General features: G+C 33.2%; 1 protein-coding gene and 1 pseudogene across 1 annotated transcript; one reads left to right on the top strand and one right to left on the bottom strand.

Annotated features, from left to right (window-relative positions):
- Positions 1-2,014: 2,014 nt before the first annotated feature.
- Positions 2,015-17,870, bottom strand: LOC105621874 (serine-protein kinase ATM). Its single transcript, XM_012203313.1, has 19 exons — positions 17,799-17,870; positions 17,001-17,138; positions 16,488-16,893; positions 15,928-16,284; positions 15,122-15,500; positions 14,035-14,883; positions 13,639-13,828; positions 12,788-13,560; positions 12,004-12,305; positions 10,579-11,749; positions 9,827-10,037; positions 9,173-9,609; positions 8,219-8,803; positions 6,697-7,552; positions 4,708-5,475; positions 3,983-4,465; positions 3,102-3,385; positions 2,299-2,525; positions 2,015-2,193 (listed from the first exon to the last, which is right to left on the bottom strand). The coding sequence occupies exons 1-19, from the start codon at positions 17,868-17,870 to the stop codon at positions 2,015-2,017; spliced, it is 8,667 nt and encodes a 2,888-aa protein (XP_012058703.1).
- A 2,183-nt stretch (positions 17,871-20,053) lies between these two features.
- Positions 20,054-25,025, top strand: part of LOC105621933 — a 7,669-nt pseudogene continuing 2,697 nt past the window's right edge.

Below are 25,025 nucleotides of genomic sequence, written 5' to 3'. Positions count from 1 at the left end.
GCGATGACGAAGGAGGCGCGCGCGCGCACGCCTTTGTATGTGGTGTGTGCGTGTGCGTGTATGTGTGTATACGTGTATACCTAGCACTCGATCGGCACGGCCGATACTCCTCTTCGCCTCCTCCACCACCACCACCTCCTCCTTTTCTTAGACTATTCTCCAACTATCCTCAGCTACGATTGTACGTGGAGTAAGGCATAGGCGACGGGATGGCATAGGCGCGTACCGCATGAAGGGACCGTCGTGAGAGTCGTCAGAGTCGTCTACCTATATCTGTCTCCTACTCTCTTTCCCCTCCTTCCTCACGCCTCTCTCACCACGCTCCGCTCCGACAAGCAGGTTCCGTCTGTCACCGTTCTCCTCGAGCAGCAAGATGGCGGCTGATAGAAGTGGCTGGCTGGTTGGTTGTCTCAGTTGTCTGACTGGCTTTATCCTGGACTATGAGGTGGTCTACTTAGAGAATGATCCTCGCGGCAGACGTGACAGGCGACGACGCTTCGGCAGGACCCGCCCGCGCGCTCGCTCGCACCTATCTCTCTCTCTCTCTCTTTCTCTCCCTCTTTCTCTCCCTCTCCCTCACCCTCTTGTTCGATTCGAAAATCACGAGAGCCCCCGCGTACCGTTCTCTTTCGTTGCAGGCCGCAAGGACGGAGGCGATTTGCGCGGCGGTGACGGTTACACGGCCTATCTCTTCGGAGTAATTCGGAGAAACTTTAGCGAGCGATTCCCCGCGCGCGCGCGCAATCGATGACGAGTCGCGGAGACGTGACGGCGACGTTGCGCGCTACATACGCCGCACACCTACACCTACACTTTTATTATTATCATTATAGCTGGTCTTATAGCATTAGCGACACACTGTTGCCTCACCTTGCCTTTCAGGTGCAGCCGTCTATGATCGTCCTGTTTTTTGTAATCTCTTATATTTATGATTTAATAGATTTATTATTATTATTACTATTATTAATACATATAGGTATATAGATCTAAGCTAATTATAAAGTTATCGTTGCTGTCTTTCGAGATGCAACCTCCAGTCTATAATCGCTCTCATCGTTCATATAGTACATGAATTCCAGCAATGTTGCAGCAATCTTTCAACAACATCGAAATGTTTCAACAATATTACAAGTATTGTGTAACAATACTATACTTGTATGTCCCAACAATATTGCAACGTTCTAACAACATTGTAGCAGCATTGCAATGTTCCAGCAATTTTAGAGTAACATTGCAATGTTACTCTGTGCTATATAGATACTTATACCTTAATAAAGTTATTACGATTTGTTGTCTTCGTATAAACTCATGCCTACACTTACACCCACGATGGGACGTGGGACGCAAACATCAGCGAAGCACACACCTTTTCTCCGATGGCAAAAATAAGAACGCTGAGGTGTGGACTTTGTCATCTCATCGCAGTTAATCTACTTCGCGTGTGATTCTCACTCGACTCGTTTCCGCAACGTCACAATCATTCTCGCCGGCAATATAAACAATCAACGAGATCGATACGCCTTTTCACTCTGAAATCAATATAGCGCGAACACTGTTATTAGGTCATAAAAGAGAACTTTAAGCGTTCGGAAAATGTCAAATATGTCTGAAATGACAAAGTTTCTCGGAGCTTCATTTTCACCCTTTGTCCTTTTCATATTTGCTTCCCGTTTGATAATTTTAATAGCGCTTTTTCTGCACTCAGTCTCTTCTCGAGATTCACCTACTTCAGTCCAAAATTTGAATTTAAAAATTCGAATGCGCGAAATACAAAATATCAGGAATGCAGGAAAATTACATTCGGGAAGGCGATATATCGATACATCGATTTGCCGAAGAGCTGCAATATAAATGAGTACACTCGGACATCGATAAAATTTTATGAAAGATAAAAAATTTAATACGATACAAAAGGTACTTTCGATGTACATTATAAATTAACATATAACACATAAAACTTATCCTAGATGTATCCGCTGGATATGAACACTATGAACGATTATTCACCGGGTATTCACAAATATGGTTGCCAGCCACAGTAAACTCGGCATAGATTCGCAGGATCTCGCGCTTCCTGCAGGAGTCTCTCGACCTGTCCGGGAACACTGGACACCAGACCGTCCTCGGTGCCTTGCAACTTCTGTTCGATCCTCAAAAGAGCTCTCTTGGCGATCGTGTTAGTTTCTACAGGTGCTAAAGAGTAAGTAAAAATTAATGGATTAATTCACATCACAATTAATCAAGATAGTTTTGCGCGTTAAGAATTCATTGCTTTCAACCGTGATTAATTCCTCTTACCTCGTCCACTGTTTTCTGAGATACGCTTTACGACATCGCTCTGCATTTTGCAGGCCTTCTCCGGCGTGATCGCCCACGTGAAGAGTGGATCGTATAGCAGAACCTGAAGGAGGGTGATGATAATCTGCCTCTGATCACGCAGCATTGTCATAGTCACTTCGCAACTACGCCTCATAGTACCCTCGATGCCAGAGGCACCCATGGCGACTTCGATATCTCTGGTTAATCTACAATGAAGCGAACAACCAGTTAATAAGGACAGTTAAATGAAAAAAAATTATAAATTTCGAGGAGAATTAGAATCTGAGATTAGAATCTCATATTTGATATTAACTAATCTTGATTCAACTCATTCTTCATCTTTTTTAGTTTTAAAAATTAAAAAATGATAAAGAGTAAGTTGAGATTAGTTAATTTACACTATAATAGAAATATATATAAGAAGCGTCAAATAGAAGCGGTCAAAGCTGATGTCTAACATTTCTATGTAAAATTTAAATACAGTTTTCAGTTAAATAAACGCGCCAATTTACTGTCGTACTTGAAACGCAGTCATAAATTCAAGCTGAAATAACACAATCTATATTGACCATCAATTTAATAAATATGCTTTTAAGCATCTTAAAATTACATAGAAATATTATTAAGCACCAAAATCCAAAATTGATCGAATTTGGCGCTTTTTGCTTATTTGTATTATTCGCATTGCAATCTCGTTTAACTTTACATAGAAATATTATTAGGTATAAAATTTTAGTTTAATGCGCTTTTCGAAGATGAAATAATTCGTACGATAATATCACCTGAAAGGAATTGTCTCGGGAACGGGTAGGACTTTGCCTTGTTCAAAAGCTACACCAAAATCGATGTGAATAACTTCAGCGGTGTGTTCGTCTATAAGGATGTTGCTCAGGTGTCTGTCGCCGAGACCCAGAATATAACCTGCGATAGACGTGGTAGCGACGCTGCGTGTATATGTAAGAGTCCTCTCGACCCAGGTTTCAGGTGATCGATACTTCTCCTCGAAGAAATGATGAAATGCTGGCTTCATACGTTTGCAGCAGTCAAGAAAGACTTTCAATTTCATCTATACAGACGGAAAAATCGATAAAAGATAAAAAGCTAAAGGTTCGAAGATAAAATTCCGAAAATTGATATCTAAAAGTTCAACTTTAATCTATAATTATAATAAAATTTTAATTAAAATATTAATATTTTTTTAGAAAAATTATTAATGTTAAGATTACATTTATACAATTAAGACTAGATTATTCCACCTTTCGGTAAATCTTTCAGCTCACTGTCTTACTTTCTTACTCTCTTGTGTTTTACTCTTTTACTCTTTTGTTTATTCAATAAGTAAATTACCATTTATAAAGATAAAGGTAAAAGATAAAGAAGATAAAGAACAACTGGCCCTTAATTTTTTTAAAAATATTAAACTTTCAAACGTTAAAGTAAATGTTAAATATTATAAATCAAAAGATTTAAGAAAAAATATTTATTAAAATTACATTTTACAAAATATATTATAATAAAATTATTATAATAATAAATATATATAATAATAAATTATAATAATAAATTATTATAATATTATAATAAAATAATATTTTGATAACAGCTTGTTAGCACAATTAGTAATGAATTGAGAATAACGGAGAAATTTCTAGCTATCATTTACCTCGTTTGATTCTTGCGCGACATTCTTCATCTTATCTCTTGCCGCTTCCGCAGTCAGGCCGCGCGGATAATATTTCTTGTGCATGCCTGGCTTAACAGAACTGCCTACCAAGGTTACCGTGATGGGTACCGTGTTGTCGCACCACTCTAGCACGCCCGACCTCTGCGTCAGCGGCACTACTTTGTACGTTCTGATACGTAAATGCCGCCGTTGCGTCTCCTTACACGTGCACAGCAGAGTATTCATTACCGTGAACACTTGCTGCATAACTGCATCCTGCCGCAGGTCATCTTTCCCCTTGACCAATTGCCGGCGTTGTACACCATTGGTACCGACGCAGATAATCTTTTTAGGCATGTTCACGCCACCGACGAATTCGCAGGAATCTTGATATGATCTTACGCCGATTACATCGTCGTAATTGCCTGATGGTCTCACAGGTAGACTCATAGTTGGTAGGAGAACATTGTCCAAGTTCTTGATCTACAAAATCGATTGATTAGATATGGAATCATTGGATTTTGCGATCTATAATTATTATTCTTTCCAAAGAATTTTTTTATATTCTTTTGATTTAACATTCTTTTTAATTTTATATTCTTCAGAGCCTAAATTATTTATACTGCTTTCCGAAAACAGTATAAATAATTTGAATGGATAGGACCTTGCTGTGTGTTCGTCTATAAGAATGTTGCTCAAGTGCAACTAATCAATTTAAAAAGTACCTTGGATATTGGCTGCTCTCGTGGTATCGCATAGCGTTTATTGGAGTAGCACTTGCCCTTGGGTTGCCAATAGGCAAGACTCAACAATGCCCGCGATAGGTTTTCCATTTCGTGAATGATTGTTCGCACAGAGGAGTCGATCAATCGGCTGAGAAGCTTCTTGGCGCCTAACACACGACGCTCTTCCTTCTTCGCATCTGTTGAATCCGATTCATATTCGTCGTCGCTATGCAAGTTCTTCAGCGCCAGAACCACAGGCAATGTATGATATGGATGTTCCAGACTGCATCGTTCAAGGATCCGGAAGATTCGTGCGGAGAAGCCATACTGCTGCCTAATATCATTGTTTATGTGAGCAGCCAACTGAGGCACCAGCGGCACAAACTTGAATGAGGGTATGGTATCCAGTTCATCCAGTAGCTGTTCATTCACCTCATCGTCGTACATGTTGTCCAGCCAGAGTGCCACCAGTCGGAAGATTAGCAGGTTATACTTCTCACTGCTACGCAGCGTCCTTAGATAGTATTTCAAAGCTTGCGCGAGATAATTACGCTTTTCCTGTTCGATGTTCTTCAACTCGGCCGCGTCGTTCGTCGATTGCCTTTGACTGATTATCACGGCGCGCTTGAAGTACTGATTGCTCATTTTCGCGTGGTCCACTTTATCCGTACTGCTACAAGCGTATTCCTTCAGTGCTTCGTATGTTGGCGAATTCATATACGTACTGATTTGTTGGTATTGTGTATCAGCAAAGCGCGCCAATGCAGCCTGTAATGAAAAACACAAAGAATATACCAAGATAAATAAAATTCTTTCTACTGAGTTAATTGAGAATATAAATGCAATTTTATACATGTAACAAAAATAAAACTAAAGATTTAAGTAGAATAACTTCAAAGATACATTTGTAATGTTAATAATTTCAATAGAACGGAATTTAAAACTTTCGGAAATAAAAAAATAGTAAATGAAAATTAAAAAAATGAAGAGAAAAATAAAACTTATAGGTAATACAATGAAAATAACATAAAACAGCAAAATACAAATGGACATTAAGAGTCAACATTCGTTCAGTTATCACAGATCAGGGTGAGTTGCAATCATGACTTTGAATGTGAGAATTCTGGATTCTGAGAAAAATTATAATAAGCGAATTATGTTCGAGATACTTTACATAAATCATCAATCCAATGGTCATGCATCAAACTGACACTGAGGCATTAAATCATAGTTACTTACAAATTCTCAACAAATAATATGTTTATTTTTATCATTAATCGATATACTTTGTTCGCGCGACACATCTCTTTTTGTATTCAACAATTATTATGTGACTAACATCAGTGCGAACATGACTCTCTTTTATGTTACTTAAATTATTTTTTAATCTAACTTTGACATTGTGATTTTTAAATTTATTGTAATGGATTGACAATGCTTGGATCCGCATGCATGGATCGTTGTTGGAGATAGGGTGAGTTTCTGGCTAGCATACATTAGTTACACAAATTAATCTTCATCTATTCAAAAACTTTTGTTGCAACTTTTATTAGCTTGAGTTCCACTATCTGTTCCACTCAGCTATGCAACTGGTTGGCACAACATTAGACTATGAGGATAGTTGTTTCTCATCACATTTCCACTACGACTGCATTATTGGAGGTCAGAATTACGATTGTGCGAGACGCAGATTTTTATAGTGCAATAAGCGGTAACTTTTTATTGCTGAGAATGGCTCAAAAAATGAGCTGAAACGTACAAATTAAATTTGTTATGTATTAACAGTTATTAGCATTGCGCAATATAACATCCAGCGTTGACTCCTAACATTCATTTTGATGTAATATTTTCATTGTATTAATTTAAGGAGTCTATAAATTTTATATATTTCTTTATTTGAATTCTTATAGGTAATGTAAATCGATTTATGCTGTTGTTGCATGCAATTTCTCAATACTGATTACTTTGCATATATTTTTATCCTCCTACCTGCGTGTCATGTAAATTTTCGATAACATCGGATGTTTGTTCGTCGATAGCTTCGCTGATCTCAATGGACATTAAGTAATACTTTTGTATTACTGCCTGAGGATTTTCGGACTTAGTTTCCGCCATCCAATCACCGTAGACTCGCAGAGCTTTAGCTTTCAGACTTGGTTTTGGATCCTTCTTCTCGATTAGGCTCCGTAACAGATGACGCGCTATTACCTGCTCGCCTTTCATCCACGTTAAGAGTGAATCTTGATACAGCAGTTGGTTCTTCAGATTTGTGGGTAAATTTTGATGCAACTCGAGAGGTCTCAGCGCTCGAGTGGCCACCGAAAAATTACCCTGACTCTCCGCGACCTTTGCCAGATCCAAGCAAGTATCAAAAAATGCTTTCTGCACGTCTGCATTCGTTCGCAAAGACTCACGGATGCGGAACATGGTGATACGCTGTGACAGAATCGGTTCTACGTGGTCGAACTGACCGATCGAACTGATATTGTGTTCGTTCCAGCGTCGCAAAATTTCCGGATACTTCTTTTCCGAAGAATCAGCTGCCCAGCTCAGTTGCTCAATCTCACGCAACATCCGCAGTTGCGATAGCTTTTGATTGATGATCTTGCTACTCTCAGGGCTGATCACTCGTAATTCGCGTATCACGCTCATGCGGCCGCACTCAATCGCCCGATCTATACCTTGACGGTCGTTCTCGTGGAAGCATTTCAGTGCGTGGTAATGGTGAACATGAAACGCATTCTCCAGTGACTCCACTCGTAACTGCTGAGATTGAAAATCATTATAATTGGTGACGTCGTTGACAGGTAGATCCCATTTGCTGAGTCTCCAGGCGCACTCATAACTAGAGGAAGAAATTTATTTATAAATTTTTATGTTCAACTACAAATGAATAATAAAGCTAGGTAGCAAGCAAAATAACATCTAATATTTATTAATATAATTCGATTTATCTAAAATGTTTCGACTTTTATTTAACCTTCTTTAGTTATTCTACCTAATATGTTTTCCTACTATACAACTATATTAATTAATTGTTAAACATTAATTAGATATACATTAATTACGTTTATATTAACGCCATTAAATTTGTATAGTGAATATAATATACAAGTTTGGAAACTCGGATTCACACATTAATAAGCGCATAAAATCAATAATGCTAATTGTCACCAAATTTAATGACATTAATATAAGCGTATGTAGTCATTGTTTAACAATTAATTAATATAATCATATAATAGGGAAACATATAATATTAGGGAGAATAACTAAAGAAGACCGAGTAAAAGTTGAAATGTTTTAGATAAATCGAATGATTGTAGTAGAATTATATTAATAAATATTAGATATTATATTGTTCGTTTACATAGCCTCATTATTCATTTGTAGTTTAGCAAATCACTCGAGCTTTTTGCAAAATTCATATTTTATGCTCAAGCTATTAAATAAACTATGTACTTACTTTTTTATCTGCTTATGTAATTGTAATTATATATACATAATTCACCTAAATTTCTCGTCTAGGCTACCGCTCAGAAATTGCCACTGGAGAAATTGCAGTTCTGAGCGGTGTAACGCGTTTGCCATCTCCATCCTGGCGTTTGCCAACAGCGAGTAATTGTGATAGGACAACTCGATGTCCAGCGCGAGCATGACTTCATCCCAGCGATTAGTACGGGCGTAGTATTGGACACGAGAATCATGATCAAGCACATGTGACAACCCAGCTCCGGCGTCCGGATCGCTAATGTTCAAGTAGGTGTCCAGCATGATATTTTGCAACACTCGGCCGATTTCTGGCTGGCGTTCATAAATATAGTCGATCCTCGGGTCATTGCTGAAATCCGGATAGTCCGTCGAAATTGATCCGCAAGCGAGTTGCGCGAACAGCAATGCTGTATAGTATGCGGAGCACTTGTGCGCCGCTCTGGCTAGATAGACGTAATCGAGTCTTAACGTCGCGCCATCCGGCAGTTGAGCGCGTATGTGGTTCACCACGTCCAACATACAGCGTACGATCTTCTGATCGCAACTATCGCCTTTCGAAGTTGGCGATGCGGTAGTCTCCGCTTCATTGATTGCAAAGTGTTGCCTAATTGATATGAATTGATATGAATTATGAATTAGGTTTCACGATATTAAATAAGATGTTTACTGAAATCTTGTAAAAAATTCCCTGAGAATTTTCAGATTTCAAGGTATTTTTGTTTAAAAGTCCAAGTATAAAATTAAAAATTTTTTAATACTTTAAAATAATGAAAATAATTAAAAAATTTTAATTTAAATACAATTTCAAAATTCCTTGATTTCCAATAAATTCCGTAAAAATTCTTGATTTTCAAAGGTAAAGAGAAATTCCTTGAAAATTTCAGGTTTTTTTAGATAGTAAACATCTGGAATTATTTCTTAAATTTTCCGTCGTAAATTTTTAAACATTTACACTTAAATAAATTAATAATACCTAAAAAATTGATTAACGCAATCACACAAGGTATCGATAAATTTATCGTTCTCATGAATGACGAGGTAAACGATTCTTGGCAAAATCAGTTCGCAGAATTCGACGCTGAGTCGACAAACCGACAGGAAGCTCTCCAAGTAGGAATCTGTGAAGCATTCGGCGACGCTACAGGTGACTTTGATGATCCACTCGGCATAATTCTCGTTGTTTTGGATCGTCCACAGTTCATTTTTTGAATTCATAACAACGCGAAATCTTGCAGTGTCCACACTGAAGGATGTCTGCCTGATGCAACGGCCGCGAGCAAATGGTCGGATATAATCGATCTTCAGAGATGTGCACTTTAGGATGTTCGACAAGTCTGTTAAATATTTGAGATCAAATAGTTTCCGACCGTTGAAGGTCGACAGCACCGCATAAAGGGCTTCAGCGCTCACCTTAAATACAATTAATACGTATTGTTTATTTTAGGATAAAAAAATATTTTTTTTAAGAAATATTATACTTATATACTAAATTAAGAAAATATTTTACTAAAATTTTACTAAATATTTTACTAAAATTTTTTTCGCTTAGGATACTACAATGCAATGAACATTCGAGATAACATGAGACTTAATTATTATTATGTAATAAAAAATTATATATATATACTTTGCGAAGTTCCACTGAATTTTCCACGAGAAAATTCGTCAACATTGCAACCGATCGATAGGTCAAAGCTTCTATTGCACAGTCTGCTTCTTGGACGAAACTTCCAGCTGGTTGTAGAGCCATTGTAGAATCCATCGGGCCTAGTTCGCCAAAGCATTTCGTAGCCTCCATCGACACGCGCGGATTAGGTGATTGTGTTAGTCTGATGAGTCTGAGGAGTGAGTTTTAAAAATATTAGGGTAATGTTCCTATTGATGTGTCTTTTAGTCAATTTGCTAATTAATTGCGAATTAATTATTTTATTTCAATGTACATTCATAACACAATGTTCTCAGATCCAATATAGGGTACACTAATAGGGACAAGCTTAAAATCTTGCAATACATATTACTAGATTCACATAAATTCCTCATATTTTTCGAAAAATATTTAAAATACTTTAATAGTTAATATTTTAATAGTTAAAAAATATTATCTTTGATATCGTATACATTAATAATTTACTTAATAATTTACTTAAAAACAGTTTTTTTTCTTATTTATTATTTATTATTCGAGCGTTTTCTTTATGGCTTATTGAAATACAAAAGCACACTAATAGAGACAATTATTCTATGCGATAAAATAAAAAATAAGGAAAATAAGAAAAAAAGAAAGAAATTAAATAATATTATTATTATATATATTATTACATAATATAATATTAATATTAACGTATATGTAATATTAATTTGAATAAAATGCATATTTACCTGAATATCAACCGATGCAGGATGTTAGCACCATTCTCAGGATATGGACTCTGCAACTTTTGGTGTAATTTTCGTAGCTCACTTTTTCTCGTCGATAACTGCTGCGTGAAATTCGCGAGATCTTCCAGGCACTCGACGTTTTCCTCACCTATGGCATCCAGAAAACGTTCCAATTCGCCTTCAAGGCATAGCGCAGATCCGTCGTCCAATCTGATAGTATTATGAGTTTCTCTTACATCTTTGAAGACTTCATGATTTGGGAACGAGCCGAGTTTTGCGATGGCCTCTCGTAGTACATTTCTTTGCTCCACCACGAGAAATCTAAGTAGACTCGCAGCCATCTCACTGATGCTGCTATTTTTCGATTGCGCTAGGCTGATCAAATTTGCCACGATAAACCGGAGGACGTCTTGGATCTCCGTGGCTCTCGCGGGCAGCGCTTGTCTTAGGAACAGATCCAGGAATTTGCAGCATGCCGCAACGAGCGTTTCGTCGCCATCACCACCATTCCTGGTGAGATGCAATAAACTGTAGCACACATCTCGGATCAGGAACGCGGCCATCTCATTGAAGATGGATTTCGAGAGATCATGTGTTAGCCGCAAGCAGAAGTATGCGTACTGATGCAGCCGCTTGAGCTTACCCTCGCGAGAGCGCGACGAGTGTACAGCGCTTGCGAGCCGCAACAGTGTTTTTTGCAGCGTTGCTGGTTGTTGTTCGACCAGCATGTGTGTGTTTAAAGAATGACCTGATTCTAGATAATCAAAGCACAGATCTAGCATGCCTCGTGAGAAATGCGGCGGATCCGTCGCTGGAAAGCACGTAAATGAGATCGAAAGAATCTTCTTAAAGTCATCTTCATCATGTAGCCGCCGTATTAGTTCTACAAGAATGTCCTGCAAGCGAGAACGGAATAGCTGACTGAATTTTTTCATGTTTGCAAACTCGTCCGTGTTATTTATCAACTTGCGCATTGTGTCAGTATCGAATACAATGGCGCGCGATATCAGCCACACGAAGCAGGATGGGAAAACGTCCTCGAAGACTTTATTGAAGTCCACATCGATATTCATGCAAAAAGACATGGTTTTTTCGATGTCCGAAGTGCGCAATAGAATTGGGACAATGCAGTTGATATTCTTTCTAAAGAATTCATCGATAGTCTTGCATCCTATTGATAATAATAAATTTGATTCAATTTATAGTGCTTATATTAAAGATCGATTTATGTTATATTATAAATGTCATATTTTTTAATCTTATAAAACTGTAATAAAAAAATCTTTACTTGTACCATTAGTGGATTTGTCAGACGCCACAAAAAATTTGTTTTTCATAATATTAGTACTAAGTTGGTATAAATAATTGAATTTTTTATTTTAAAACCACTATTGTATTAATTGCATCAAATCAACATATTCTTACCCATAAGCATCCATGGAAAGTTCTGTAATTGACAATGCGCATCCTCGATCCAAGAAGTCAGCAGATAATTCAAATTATCTTCAATGAGCGACATGTACGTCGTCGTGTGCTGCGTTGCCACCAAGAGAACCTTCCGCACCGTTTGTACATTCACTTGCTTTTCCGTTGTTAATCGCAATATCGCATTCAGAGCGCGGCCCTGAAGAACTCCACTGGCGCATGCCACAGAGGCTAGCGCAATCAACGCAGTTACTGTTCTAGTCTCCTTTTCATCTTGCAGTTGACTTTCTCTCAAACTATTGCTATTTCACAAAAATGAAAAAAAAAAAAAGAATTACTTGCGCTACTCAGAAGAACAACATTATTATGTATTCTTTTGAATCATGCGCAAATATTAAAAATTGCTCTGAAAATTTTAAGTATTTTTCATATAATTTTTCAAAATTTTATGTTAATTTTAAAATCTTTCAGAATTTCTGAATGAGTTAATAATTTTTAAAAAAATTTCTCAAATTTTTTTATGCAAATTGGAATACTTTTCAGAATACTAAGAAAGTCTACAGCTCTTCTAGAATTTTTCTCATACTTTTTCAATATTTTTGCGAGTAATTCATATAAAAATTCTAAAACAAATTTTCAGAATGCTATAAATGCTATAAAATAGACAAAGAATAAATATTATAAGTTTTTGTAAAAACAATTTATAATATTGCTATCTACTTTATTTTAATACTGGTATCAAATTTATATATCTCTCTATTAATAATATTAATAATAATGATACTTCTGTAAGTTGGAATTCGACTGCTTTGCTTCATCGAGCAGCTCGAACACTGTTTCTTCCATCTTGACGAAGATATGTTCCTTCCATCTATGAGCAATGTTTCTGAAGGATAGAATCTCTTGCAGACATTGTACTGCTTGCGACCGGAGTACAAAGAGTGTATCACCAATGTAATTGAGGATGCTATCCAATATCGTCAAAACGTCGTCATCATTGGAAATGTAAACGCTATTCCAGGAGAAATTCGGATCAATCCGTATGAAACTGCATACACACTTCATGTAACTCGTATGCACAAGAACGCTACAGTTACGATTACAAATGCGCTTATGGAGCTGTTCGAGCACATGGACGAACGTTTTGGATGAATAATCATATTTAATTGCGTATTCGAAGAAGTATGGTAGCAGATTTAATAGCTGTCGCAATGATTCCTCATCTTTGCAACCTTCCTGGCATACTTCCAGCAGAAATTTCAACGGCGTATCCGCGCACTCACGCTGGATCTCATCATGATCGCGTGCAATGAGCGATTCGAGGATCAACAGTGACATTCTGGAATCCACATAACTCGTGAAGTCCTGCTGCATAGTCAGCAAGTTATGCATCATCTTTTTCTGCAACGTGGATTTGCTGTGATTTGCATCGATGTGTAAAGCGCAGAAGGATGATAAGGCCTCTACGATCTGCAGATGAATCACGCCCTCACGCAGATAGCTTGGCTTTGGGTCTGATGTCTCCAGATACATGCTGGTGTTCCGCTTGCGTCTTCCCTGAAATGACGATGACATGTTACAGTCATTAAAAACAATTTCTTTATTACACAAAAACAAATTAATTTCTTTGTTTACCTGATAAGTGTTAGACTCTTCATTACAATCGTAATTACAATTGTCGTCTTGATTCAATAGATCGAATATGTTTTTGATCATGTCCATTGTAGACGCAGAGACAATTATTTTAGCAATATCCGTATCGTAAGTTGTCCCATAAAGCATCCTCAATGCTCTGGTTATGCTCAGTAGAAATATATTTTTGCACCTGCGAGGAAACATTGTAATAAAAAGCATATTCAGCACATTTGTAAGAATACAGAATAGTAAAAAAAAAAAAAACTTAAGTTCTGCTAAGCCCAATCTAATCTAATAATTACAAAATTTGGAAGTACAAAAGTATTGAATGATTCCTTAATAGTATTTGAAATGAGAAAAAATAAAAAACTTCTTTCGCTCTATTAAAACTCATACCTAGTCCAGTCAATTTTCGTCAGAACTTCATAGCTGTCATTCAATTGTTTCTCCATTGCATCGATCAACGGACAGTAGCCAGCGATATCCTTCGTCGTGAAAATATTCTGTTGCTTCAGAATGGATAATAATCTTGCCAGGAACGTAAACTTCATCAGCACGACATAGATTTCACGTGTATTTCTATTCTCGTCATTGGAATCATCCTCTTGAATAATCTTGTGCATTTGCTTCATCAGGAAGTTAAATACTTCCTGTACGTAAGAGACAGAATTTCCAGTGTCGGGTATTATCCCGGAATCTTGTTCGATAAGCTTGTTTTTCGAATTCATCGACAATGCTATCTTAAACGTCAAGAACGCATGACAGAGTTGCGGAAGCTCTGTTGACTGAATGTCTTGATGAGGCATAAAAGTAATCACGCGCGCTTTCTCGTGGTTCTGCAAGAATTTCTGCTCAGTCTTAATATTTTGTCTGTAACGAGATTTCAGAACAAGATTCACTGATAATTCACAAATGTCTTCGACAACCTCGATGGACAATCGCATCGCCAGCTTCTGCCATGTATGATCCGGAACGTTTAGCAGCCACTCTAGAAGGCGTGTCCTATCACAGATTGGCGCCATCATCATCGAGGGCGACGAATCCAGCACCGATGTGGTCGCGTCCACTGGTAGAGAGACACGCTCACACAGTCGTCGCAATGTATGTACGCTATTCGGCGACCAGCGAATCGCCTTGGTCAGGTACAATCTGAGAAGAGCGTTTGCGTTTGGCAGTCTATTGTACCTTATAAAACAGCGAATCAATGAATGGCCCGATTCCTCGTTTTGATTCGCTCCTAGAGACCTGCAAGGATAATCTTATTGCAATTACAAAATTCCTTAATTATAAAATGCAACAATATCAATGTAAACATTAGAATTAAATGTTATATACCTAAAAAATATTTATAGACAACACCTACACAATTTTCTTAAATTTGTTTTAGTAAAACATAAAAACTAAGTTTTTTAACAGGAAAATTACGTAATATTCTAAATTAATTTATATAAATAAATTAATATAATAAAATTTAAATTAATACCGAAGTAACATATCCCAGATCTTGTTCCAATGAATTGTAGCATCTTGTATTTCCTCTCCATTAAATATCTCAATTTCCATGAGAATAGCAGCTAGATTGTACAAATTGTTCATGATAGACTCATCTCGAGACACAGCGATCTCCATTAAATGTTGCAGCAAGGGTGCGAGATCTTGCGATCTCAGACACTGTGGATATTTTCTTAGGGTTTCTGTCAGAATTCTTAACAATGACCACACTTCCTCGGGACTACTGTTCGTTATCAGGTCAACAATATTTTCAATTCTATTCATTGTTCGTCTGCGTTTGGTTGATTGAGAATAAGGGTTATCGAGAGAGCTAGTAGAATTTATTGAGTTGTCCATTATTTGTTTTACGACTGCAAAAAAATATGTAATGTTTGTTAAATTGATAATTTCTTTTACAACTAAATCATTACAAGGTATATACAATTATTTATACAATCAAATCTTTTATAAATTTAAAAAAAGACATTAAAACTAATATCATTGTTAACAATCAATTCCGAGAATTCCCCAGAAACGCGCGCCGAACTTAAAAATTTTTTTTACTCTATTACATACGTAGTATATAAATTCACATAAGAATCATACAAGCATTTAAAATCCAACTAGACCGTTTAATCTCTAGGAGTTTTTAATTTATAGAATAGAATTTAATTGCTGCTAAAAAGAAAGCCATTTATCTGTGCAATTAATAAAATAATTGATATAGATAAATAATATATTAGTGTTTTTATTATTTAAAGCATATGTTAAATATATTTGTGTGTTAAAAAATAGCACCTTCGCTAGCAAATTGGATGAAACTGCGCCACTGCACGTCCAATTTGCAATTCTCCTGGACAAGCAGATACATGTTACATAGCAATTTCCTCCATTCGTTCCAATCAAATGCAAAAGCACCATCATCATGCCTCGAGATACCTTCTGGATGATGAATCTGTAGGAAGATCAACAGCAGCTTATACTTTTCCTCAGAGCCATTCAAACATAAGATATTCATCAATATGCTTTCACTAAACTTGCAGAGCGTGATTCTGGATTCTGTGATGATTTGCCTGCATACACTGCTACTTAGTTTGTAGAAAGACTCTGTCAACTGTTCGTTGTTTGCTTTCACATCTTTTAAAACGTCATTTTCTAAAATGTAAAGTAAAATAAATTTATTTTGGATCAATTTTAAGTAATATAGACAATATCAATTCAACATTTGTTTATAAATATAAAAAAATATTTAAAATATTTTGTAAAATATTTATAATATTTATAATATATTTATAATATTTATAATATTATATAAACATAAAATAGTTAATTCGGAATAATTTGAAAGTTCAACGCACCCAGAAACAATAACAAATCTTTTACATAAAAAAATAAATTCGTATGTAAGAAAGAATAATCAACAATCATCTGCAACGCGTCTAACACAATATGGCTTTGGAGGTGTGCCTTTTTATACAGCTTGGTGCAAACTTTCAATAGTTCCCTCCATTGCTCTGGCATAATATTTCTGTGATATATATTTTTGGGCAATATATATTTTACTAATATCCCTAGATAAGTATCCTGATAATGCACATAGACCTTAGAGTCTAATATCTGCAATATTCGAGAGACTATATCGCTGCTTTTCAAAAAATCAGCTGACTTCTCGCTGACTCGGCGAATTGTATCCTTCATCAAGTCACAGATAGATTGCCTTTCACTACTCTTAGCATTTGTCTCTTTACTAGGCTTCTCTGCTTCCTATTATTATTCAAATAGCATCATCAAAAATAAATGAAATTATAAATATATAACATACAAAATATTGGAACTGTTTTGTATGTACATTTCAATATGATTCTCCTTACATCGGTAACTAACTTGTGAACTGTGGATATAATACAGTGCCAGTTGGCCTTTCCTAAAGCTTTGCTCTTGGTATTCTGGCATATTTCTGTGAGAGCATCGTCATTTTGATATAAATCCTTTAGTTCGGACACAAATTTCTGAAAATTAACAGGTCTTTGTCACACAAGAAATAATAGAAGTAAAAGGATTGTACATTAATATAGTTAATATATATTTTAGATGTTTTTAACTGGGAATCCGTTTTCTATGTTTGAACTAGTGTACATTTTTGAAACCTAAAGTGAGATAAGTATTTGCTTGATATTTGGCAAATGCAAGAGTTCTAGTACAGTCTAGTAGGAATAAAAAAAACAGACCTTAAATTCTTTTACCGATATAGCTTTGTAGATAAAGGCAGCAATTGACTCGAAACATTCTATACATACGTCAAAATCAACTATTAGATCAGGCCTGTCCAATTGCTCTGGAACAAAAAAACAAAGCCATTGACGTAAAAAAATCAACATGGATAAGATTTTGAAGATTGTAAAGTGTTGATACATGTCTGAGCGACGCTCTATCATCAACACTTTACTTTAATCCATGAAATCTTATTCACATTAAATTTTTTTGGCTCCGGCGCTCAAATTGGACAGGCCTGTTGTAGATTAACTTGCGAATGTCTGCGAATAAGATATCTCTATTTATTTTACATCGATCACCAAATCGAAGATTGAATAATTTTAATTTAATTTCCCGGTTAAAAACACAAAACGAATCAGATTCCTGAAACAAATAACGATTAATAACGCGATTACCTTTCTATCAGTCACTTTCGAGCTATTTGCTAGCTTTAGAATGTCGGAAATTCTATCCGATACTCGCGACATATTCGCAATTCCACCAGTACTCTAATAAACGTCGACACATTAGCTGTAAAAGGGATTTGAAAAAAATTACATCAGATTCTGACAATTGTTCGCAAAACATTGAACTACAATGAAAGTAAGAGAGAAAGAGAGGAAATGTTTGATCCTCCCGCGAAATACAACAAAGTGCCAACTGTCCAACTGCCATGTGTTATTCCATCTTCATCATAGATTATAAACGCAATCTAAATAGACAAATGCATGTATGCAGAGAGAAACCTGAGAAAGGACATGACGGCCCAAACCTGGGAGTCGATTGTGTATCTTCAAATGAGGTGAAAAATTCATTAGAGTATTCATAATTTAATTGGTCAATACCTAGTAACCTTTGCTCACTTTTGTAATTTTCATCTCCTTTCAAAATCCACAATCAACCCCCTGTAACTGCAAAATGCTGTCGCGCATTACACCGCCCTCTGACAAAGTAAAGGTAAACTACATAGCAACGTCTACTTTTTTTATGATACATTGATTTTGAAAAGTGGACGATGTATCGTAAGAGAAGTGGACGTTGCTATGTAGTTTACGTCTATTTTATCAGAGGGCGATGTAGTGCGTGGCAGCATTTTGCGATTACAGATTTTAAACTGCCCTCTCTCAGATTTCTTTCTGGTTGTCATTGATAGCAGGCATTGTAGGATTTCTCTTAATTTATTTCTATTCTACAATAGAAACTCTTTGTTTCTTGGTTTTTACCTTTTGCTTTTTTCTCCTTGCAATCATTTTATCAATAATTGCATTTTTTGCTATCTCTGGTGAAAATTTTTCTCAGAATTTTTCATATAATTTTTTAGAATTTCTATATAATTTTTCAGAATTTCTCTATAATTTTGTAACTTTCTCACATTTTTTATATGAATTGGAACATTTCTCAGAAAATCTACATCTTTTCTCAGAATTTTTCATATATGTTAATTATGAAATATCGTAAGATTTTTAAGATTTTTTGTAAGTATAATTTCTGATGAAATGTTACAAAATCTAAAAAATTTAAAAGTACTTTTTAAAAATTATAGAATGAAAAATTTCAGAATATTTCAGAATTCACTTGTATGAGAAGTTTAGAGAGAAGATGTAAGCTTTCCGAATATTTCTGAGTATTTCTGAAAAATGTTCCAATTCATATAAAAATTATGAGAAAAATTTTCACCAGGGATTTCTTATTTCTTTCGAAATTCATTAACTTTTATTCCGGCCGATATAAAACAAAAAACTAAATAAGAAGCAAAAAGACAAGATGTAAAAAATAACAAAGAGCAAGAAACAGGAAACAAAAAGCACATTATAGAACTTTATAGAACTTTAGTTCCTTTTTATTCCGTTACAAAACATGTAGTTCGAGATAAATCTGATTTTTTTCTTAAGCCTTCAATTATGCTCACAATAGCTAGAAATTATTCCGCGATTTTAGACAGAAAAGGAATTAATGTTGAAACAATTCAGTCACAATATCAATGAGATTGATCAATTCTTTCTTCAGCCGAGATCTCGAATCTGATACATGAAGGATACAAGGCTTTATAATATCTATTCTTTTTTTATAGTACATTCAATACTTACGAAAAATAAATGATTTAAATACACAAATATTTAAGTGCTTTCAGCTCATGTAAGGCTCTATTTTCAGGTATGATAGATGCGCTTGAGGACGAATTACATGTATCTAATGAGGGAAAGTCTTTAATCAAATTTACTACGGTCTGTCCTTATATGATACGAGAAAAAGCCGTTTGCAAAAAGCCGAAATTAAATAAAATGTATGTTTTATAGAAAAAATTAATACAATTAATTTAAACAGATAAATGTAATCACATATGCAAATATGACATGGGATGTTAAGATTGATAATAAGCATTTCTATCTAATTGTAGGAAATATTTTTACAACTAAACTTATCGAAGATAGACAGCTGCACAACTAATTAAAAGTCAAAATATAACAACAAGATCTGTACCATTATTTTGGTTACCACTCATAAAATTTATTAGGTAATTGCAATATTTACAAACATATATAATTATATACTAATAATCTAATTTACAATTGATATTATGTAATATCTAGTATATCATAATGTTTGAAATTATATAATATTTATATGCTTGTTTGAAGCAAAAAAATAAGTAAAGAAAATAAAATACTTAATGAAGCATAATGAAGCAAAACAAAGTAATAATACGGTCTGGTGCATACGATTAATGTTTCTTTTTTTTTTACATTTTTACACATGCATTTAGTGATATTTTTGCATGTAGGACCGATTGTTCTATTGAGTAAGCAAGATTATCTAATCACATGTGCGGATTATCAGATTTATCTAATAGATAAAATTTACCAAAAGATGAAACAATCGGACCTTAAGAGTCAAATCTTGAAAAGTTAAATCTTGAAGAGATATGTAAATACATTTCTATATAAATAGTCTATATTCTATATATAGTAATAAACTATATTCTATATAAATACGGAAGATTCCAAAAACTGATTATTCTTAGACTCGCGTGAAGAGAGTTTAATATGTTGCAATAGAAGGACATAGACAGCTATTACAATTGGGTAAAAAATAAAATTCCTTTAGCGGCGAGACCGTGAGTTGTGGGATTATAGTTCATTTTATCAGTGCGAAGCATTTTATACAACCCTAATACAAAAAAAATTATATATTTATGTTGGAAACGATCCATTTTCTATTCTTGTTTGTATCGAATATATATATTTTTTAACATATTTGAATTTAATGTAATATAATGTGTAGATTATGTTAAAAAGATTTTTGTGTTAAATTAATATTCAACGTTACTTGGTGTCAAAATAATACAATTTATGAAGTGAACAAGTAATGTAAAATAATGTGTTCTAAAACATAAATTTTAAGATGAATTAATGAAATATGTGTTAATTTAACATATAAATGTTAATTATATTAAAAATAAATACCTCCACAGTTTGTTTACAACTGTGTCAGCAATACTTTTTGTAATAATTTTTTTACACAATATCTGTATTTCTAATTATATTCATTTTATTATGTTAAAAAATACAAAAATTTGAGTGTATCGTTTGGGAAATATGAAATGAATTATATTTGACACAAATTCTCTAATAATGTAATAATACTATAGATTTGAACACTGAAATAACCCGCAAACCGTATAGTTTTTGTATAGAAAGTACTCGTAGAAATCCCAGAAACAATATTCTAAAATATTAACAATAATCAAGAATTATTTACAACATTAAACAATTAATTTCGTCTGTTATTTTAAAAATATGTGTTTAATATAATGATAAATAATATAAGTTATAAATTTAATTATATATTATTTACTGTGTGTGTGTTTGAAAAAAAACAGTTTAGCATTTATATGGTAAATTATAGTACACGCTATACTAAATACAAAAACCTTAGTGAACATAGGTCGAAAGCTCAAACGTTTTTGAGATATAAACATTTTTACTTGCTATATTTACAGAATGTTTTTCACATGACTTCCTCTCCATTTTTTTTTGCAGAGTCTTAGAATTCTTCTTGCAGAACTCAGTTATAAACGCTAAGGCAAACATCGCGACACGTAGAAGCAAGTAAATCATTCATGATGCTAACATTTTAAAATATTTATATTTCAGAAATGGTTAAGCTTCGACCTATGTTCACTAAGGTTTTTTTTATTTGCAATCAGTATGATATGTACTATCCACATAAATGTTAAATAGATTTTGTTAACACTATATATTTTATATTGTATTATATAATACATACTTTTTATAATATACTATTATTTTTTACACAATATTAATGTAGGCGATATAAACATAGTTTTTTAGAAACATAGTTATGAATCATTTAATTATATAATAAAATCATAACATGTGAATGTAATCGCTAAAATATATCATCCATAAAAATAAAATGTAATTAATAATATTTTCAATATTAAATTATATTGTTTTTAATTTAAAAATTTCATTTATTTTTCAGATAACTACGACCATGATAAATGTCTTGCTCTTTCCAATAGAGATTTTGCTTATATTAAAAATTCTATATTATATTTGTAAGATATATATATATATATATATATATATATAGATTAATTATCAACAAAAAAAAGAGCATAGTGAAATCGTTTTGGTATGTATAATAATCTTAATATGTGTAGTTATAAAAAAATATAAGATAATCGGATATGACTTACTTATAGCCATATTATCACATTACAGATTATCGGTTATGGTTGTCGGTTCTATTTTCTATTTTCACACATAACAATTAATAACTCGCATTTATTGCATTATAATTGACTAAAATAGAATCAACAATCAGCAATCGTAATCCTATATGACTTACCTAAATTTTGTAATTTTTAAAAATTTTTTCAAATATTTAGTAAGTGTAGTGAAAATTTTAAGAAAAAGTGCGTAGCATGTAAGTCATATTGAGTGATCAATTTGTGCGATTTACTAATCCTATTTGTTAAATTTACTGTGTAATTATATGTATGTTAATCTTTTTTATTACAATGAATAAATATTACCTTAAATTACATAAGCACAGATAGAAAGATATATTCGTATAGGCGTCTAATCTCGTTCCATTTAACGAATCATTTGTTTTTATCGCATTTTCTTGAGCAACAGTTTATTATTTCCTTCCCAGCAAACGGCAATGGATTAAAATTTTTTTCTATTCAAATGCGTATTTTAAATATTTAAGCGAATATTTTTTTTGGATTTAATTGGATTCAATTGGATGCAATTGGATTGAAAAACTGCATTTCTTATTCAAAATTTTGAATTGAAAGTATTCACAATGTGTGTTGTGCACAGAAAAAGCTAATATTATTTTTAGATTGAAAGGCATAGAGATATGCTTCATGTAATTCCTATAAATGAATAAAAATGCATTCAGGATTGAAAAGCATTCATTTTAACATTCGTGAATCAATATATCTGAAAATCTGAAAATCTATTTCAATTCATTTCAATCCATTCTCGTTTGCTGGATTTAAAATACAACATGAAAGTTTAATATTATGCTATTTAATATTATGCTTTTAAACAAAAAATTATAAAGGGTAATTTATAAAATTATAATTATTATTTATTATTATAATTATTATTTATTATTTATTATTTATATTGTATTTTATATATATGTAATATTATTTTATATTACAGATAACGGGTGTAGATCATGATATTGGAAAGGAATTAGCGATTAGTTATGCTTCATTAGGAGCAACGGTAGTATGTTGGGACATCAGTGAAGAACTAATAATGAAAAGTGGAAGATATTTAAACAATGAGAAGAGATTCTGTGTATGCATCGGTAAGTTTGTATATAACAATATTCGGAATGAAGAAACTATTTGAATTCATATGTAAATATCTGTTCTATTCATAAATATATGTAATCACCTATTAAATTTATCTAATTAAAATTCTAAATAAAATCTTTAGGTTTTACAGATGTAATGTAGCAGATAGGGAAGAAGTTTTAAAAGTAGTCAAAAAAGTAAAAGAAGAAGTAGATGACGTTACTATCTTGATAATAATGCTGATATAGTGTTTGCTAAATCATTTTTGAATCAAAATCCTGAAATTGATGGTCACGAGTCATAGACGTCATCACTGTGACAGTGCATTATTGGGTAAGTAATATATTCAAGATATCGAAATTATAAATTACAAGAAATAATTATTATCCTGGAGATAATTACTATTACTATAAAAAATTTTTAGTGAATATGTATAAACATACATAAATATTACATTCATAAACATGTATAATCGAAATATACGAAATATGTACATGTTCATACACAAGGATAATTTTTATAATATTTATTTTAGAAAAAAGTTTAAAGAAATGTAAAAAAATTACTTATGTATAATTATACATAAAGTTGTGCATAATTGTGTACGAGCAATTTTTTTCCAAACTTGTTCTTTTCTGAAACGAAAATTATCCCTTTAATTATTTTTAATGTTTTCACATTACTATTATTACTTCTACTAAAAAGTAATTTTACAAAAGGAAGAGGGATGTATGAACATGTATGGACATATTTCATATATGATTATACATGTTTATAAATATTTATATATGATTATATATATTTATACATATTCATGAAAATACATATGCATGAAAAACTTTTTATTAATATAATTGACTTTATTTTTGAATATATTATATTAATTTGTTCACAAATAAAGTGTACTAAGCGGTTTAAACAATTATACATATAATTAAGCTTTTCAATTTTTGCAAACAAATATTATGCTTTTAGATATTCTTATCTAATATGATCAAAAAGGATCACGGTCATATCGTAATGATTTCAACAGAAACAGGACTCTTTACCAATCCTTATGAAACGGTTTACTGCCCTTCAAAATTCGCAGGTAATTCAACTACATATTTTACGATTATAGAGAAAGGGGCGTGTGTGTGTGTGTGTGTGCGTGCGTGCGTACAGGGTGTTTCATTTTCATTTACACAATTATAAAGCTTGAAAGTTACAATATCGTCGGCATTACTCAAGATGTTCAACTGATTCTTATAATTCGAGAAATACACTTTATAAAAAAATATATATTTTATAATGTTTTGAAAAGTTCTTGAGATAAAAGACTACAAGAATGTATAACGAAAAATGGTGGTTCCATTTAAAAAGTTCAATGACCTGATCTGACAATGCCATTCAAGTTTAAACTATAATAAATCTAAACTAAATTAAATAAAAAATTTTATGTTCTCCTCGATATTGATATAACTTTATCTAAAATTTTTCTCAATCTCATTCTTGAGATATATTAGTGTGTCAATTTAATTAAAATGAAACAATCCATATACATATATGTCTGTCTATATGTATGGATACGATTTAACGTGATTGTTAAAGAAATCATTGTGTAAAAAATAATTATAATTACATATATATATATTACATATATATATAATTACATATATATATATATATATATATATATATATATATATATATTATTTATTATACTATATAGTACTTTACTTACGTACTAACTACTAACGTTAAACGTTAAAGTTAAGTTACTAACTAACTAACTTAATTAATTAACGTAACGAACGAA

The sequence above is a fragment of the Atta cephalotes genome (assembly GCF_000143395.1).
Source record: "Atta cephalotes unplaced genomic scaffold scaffold00038, whole genome shotgun sequence".
Classification (NCBI taxonomy): domain Eukaryota; kingdom Metazoa; phylum Arthropoda; class Insecta; order Hymenoptera; family Formicidae; genus Atta; species Atta cephalotes.
This window is presented reverse-complemented; position numbering and strand designations above follow the sequence as displayed.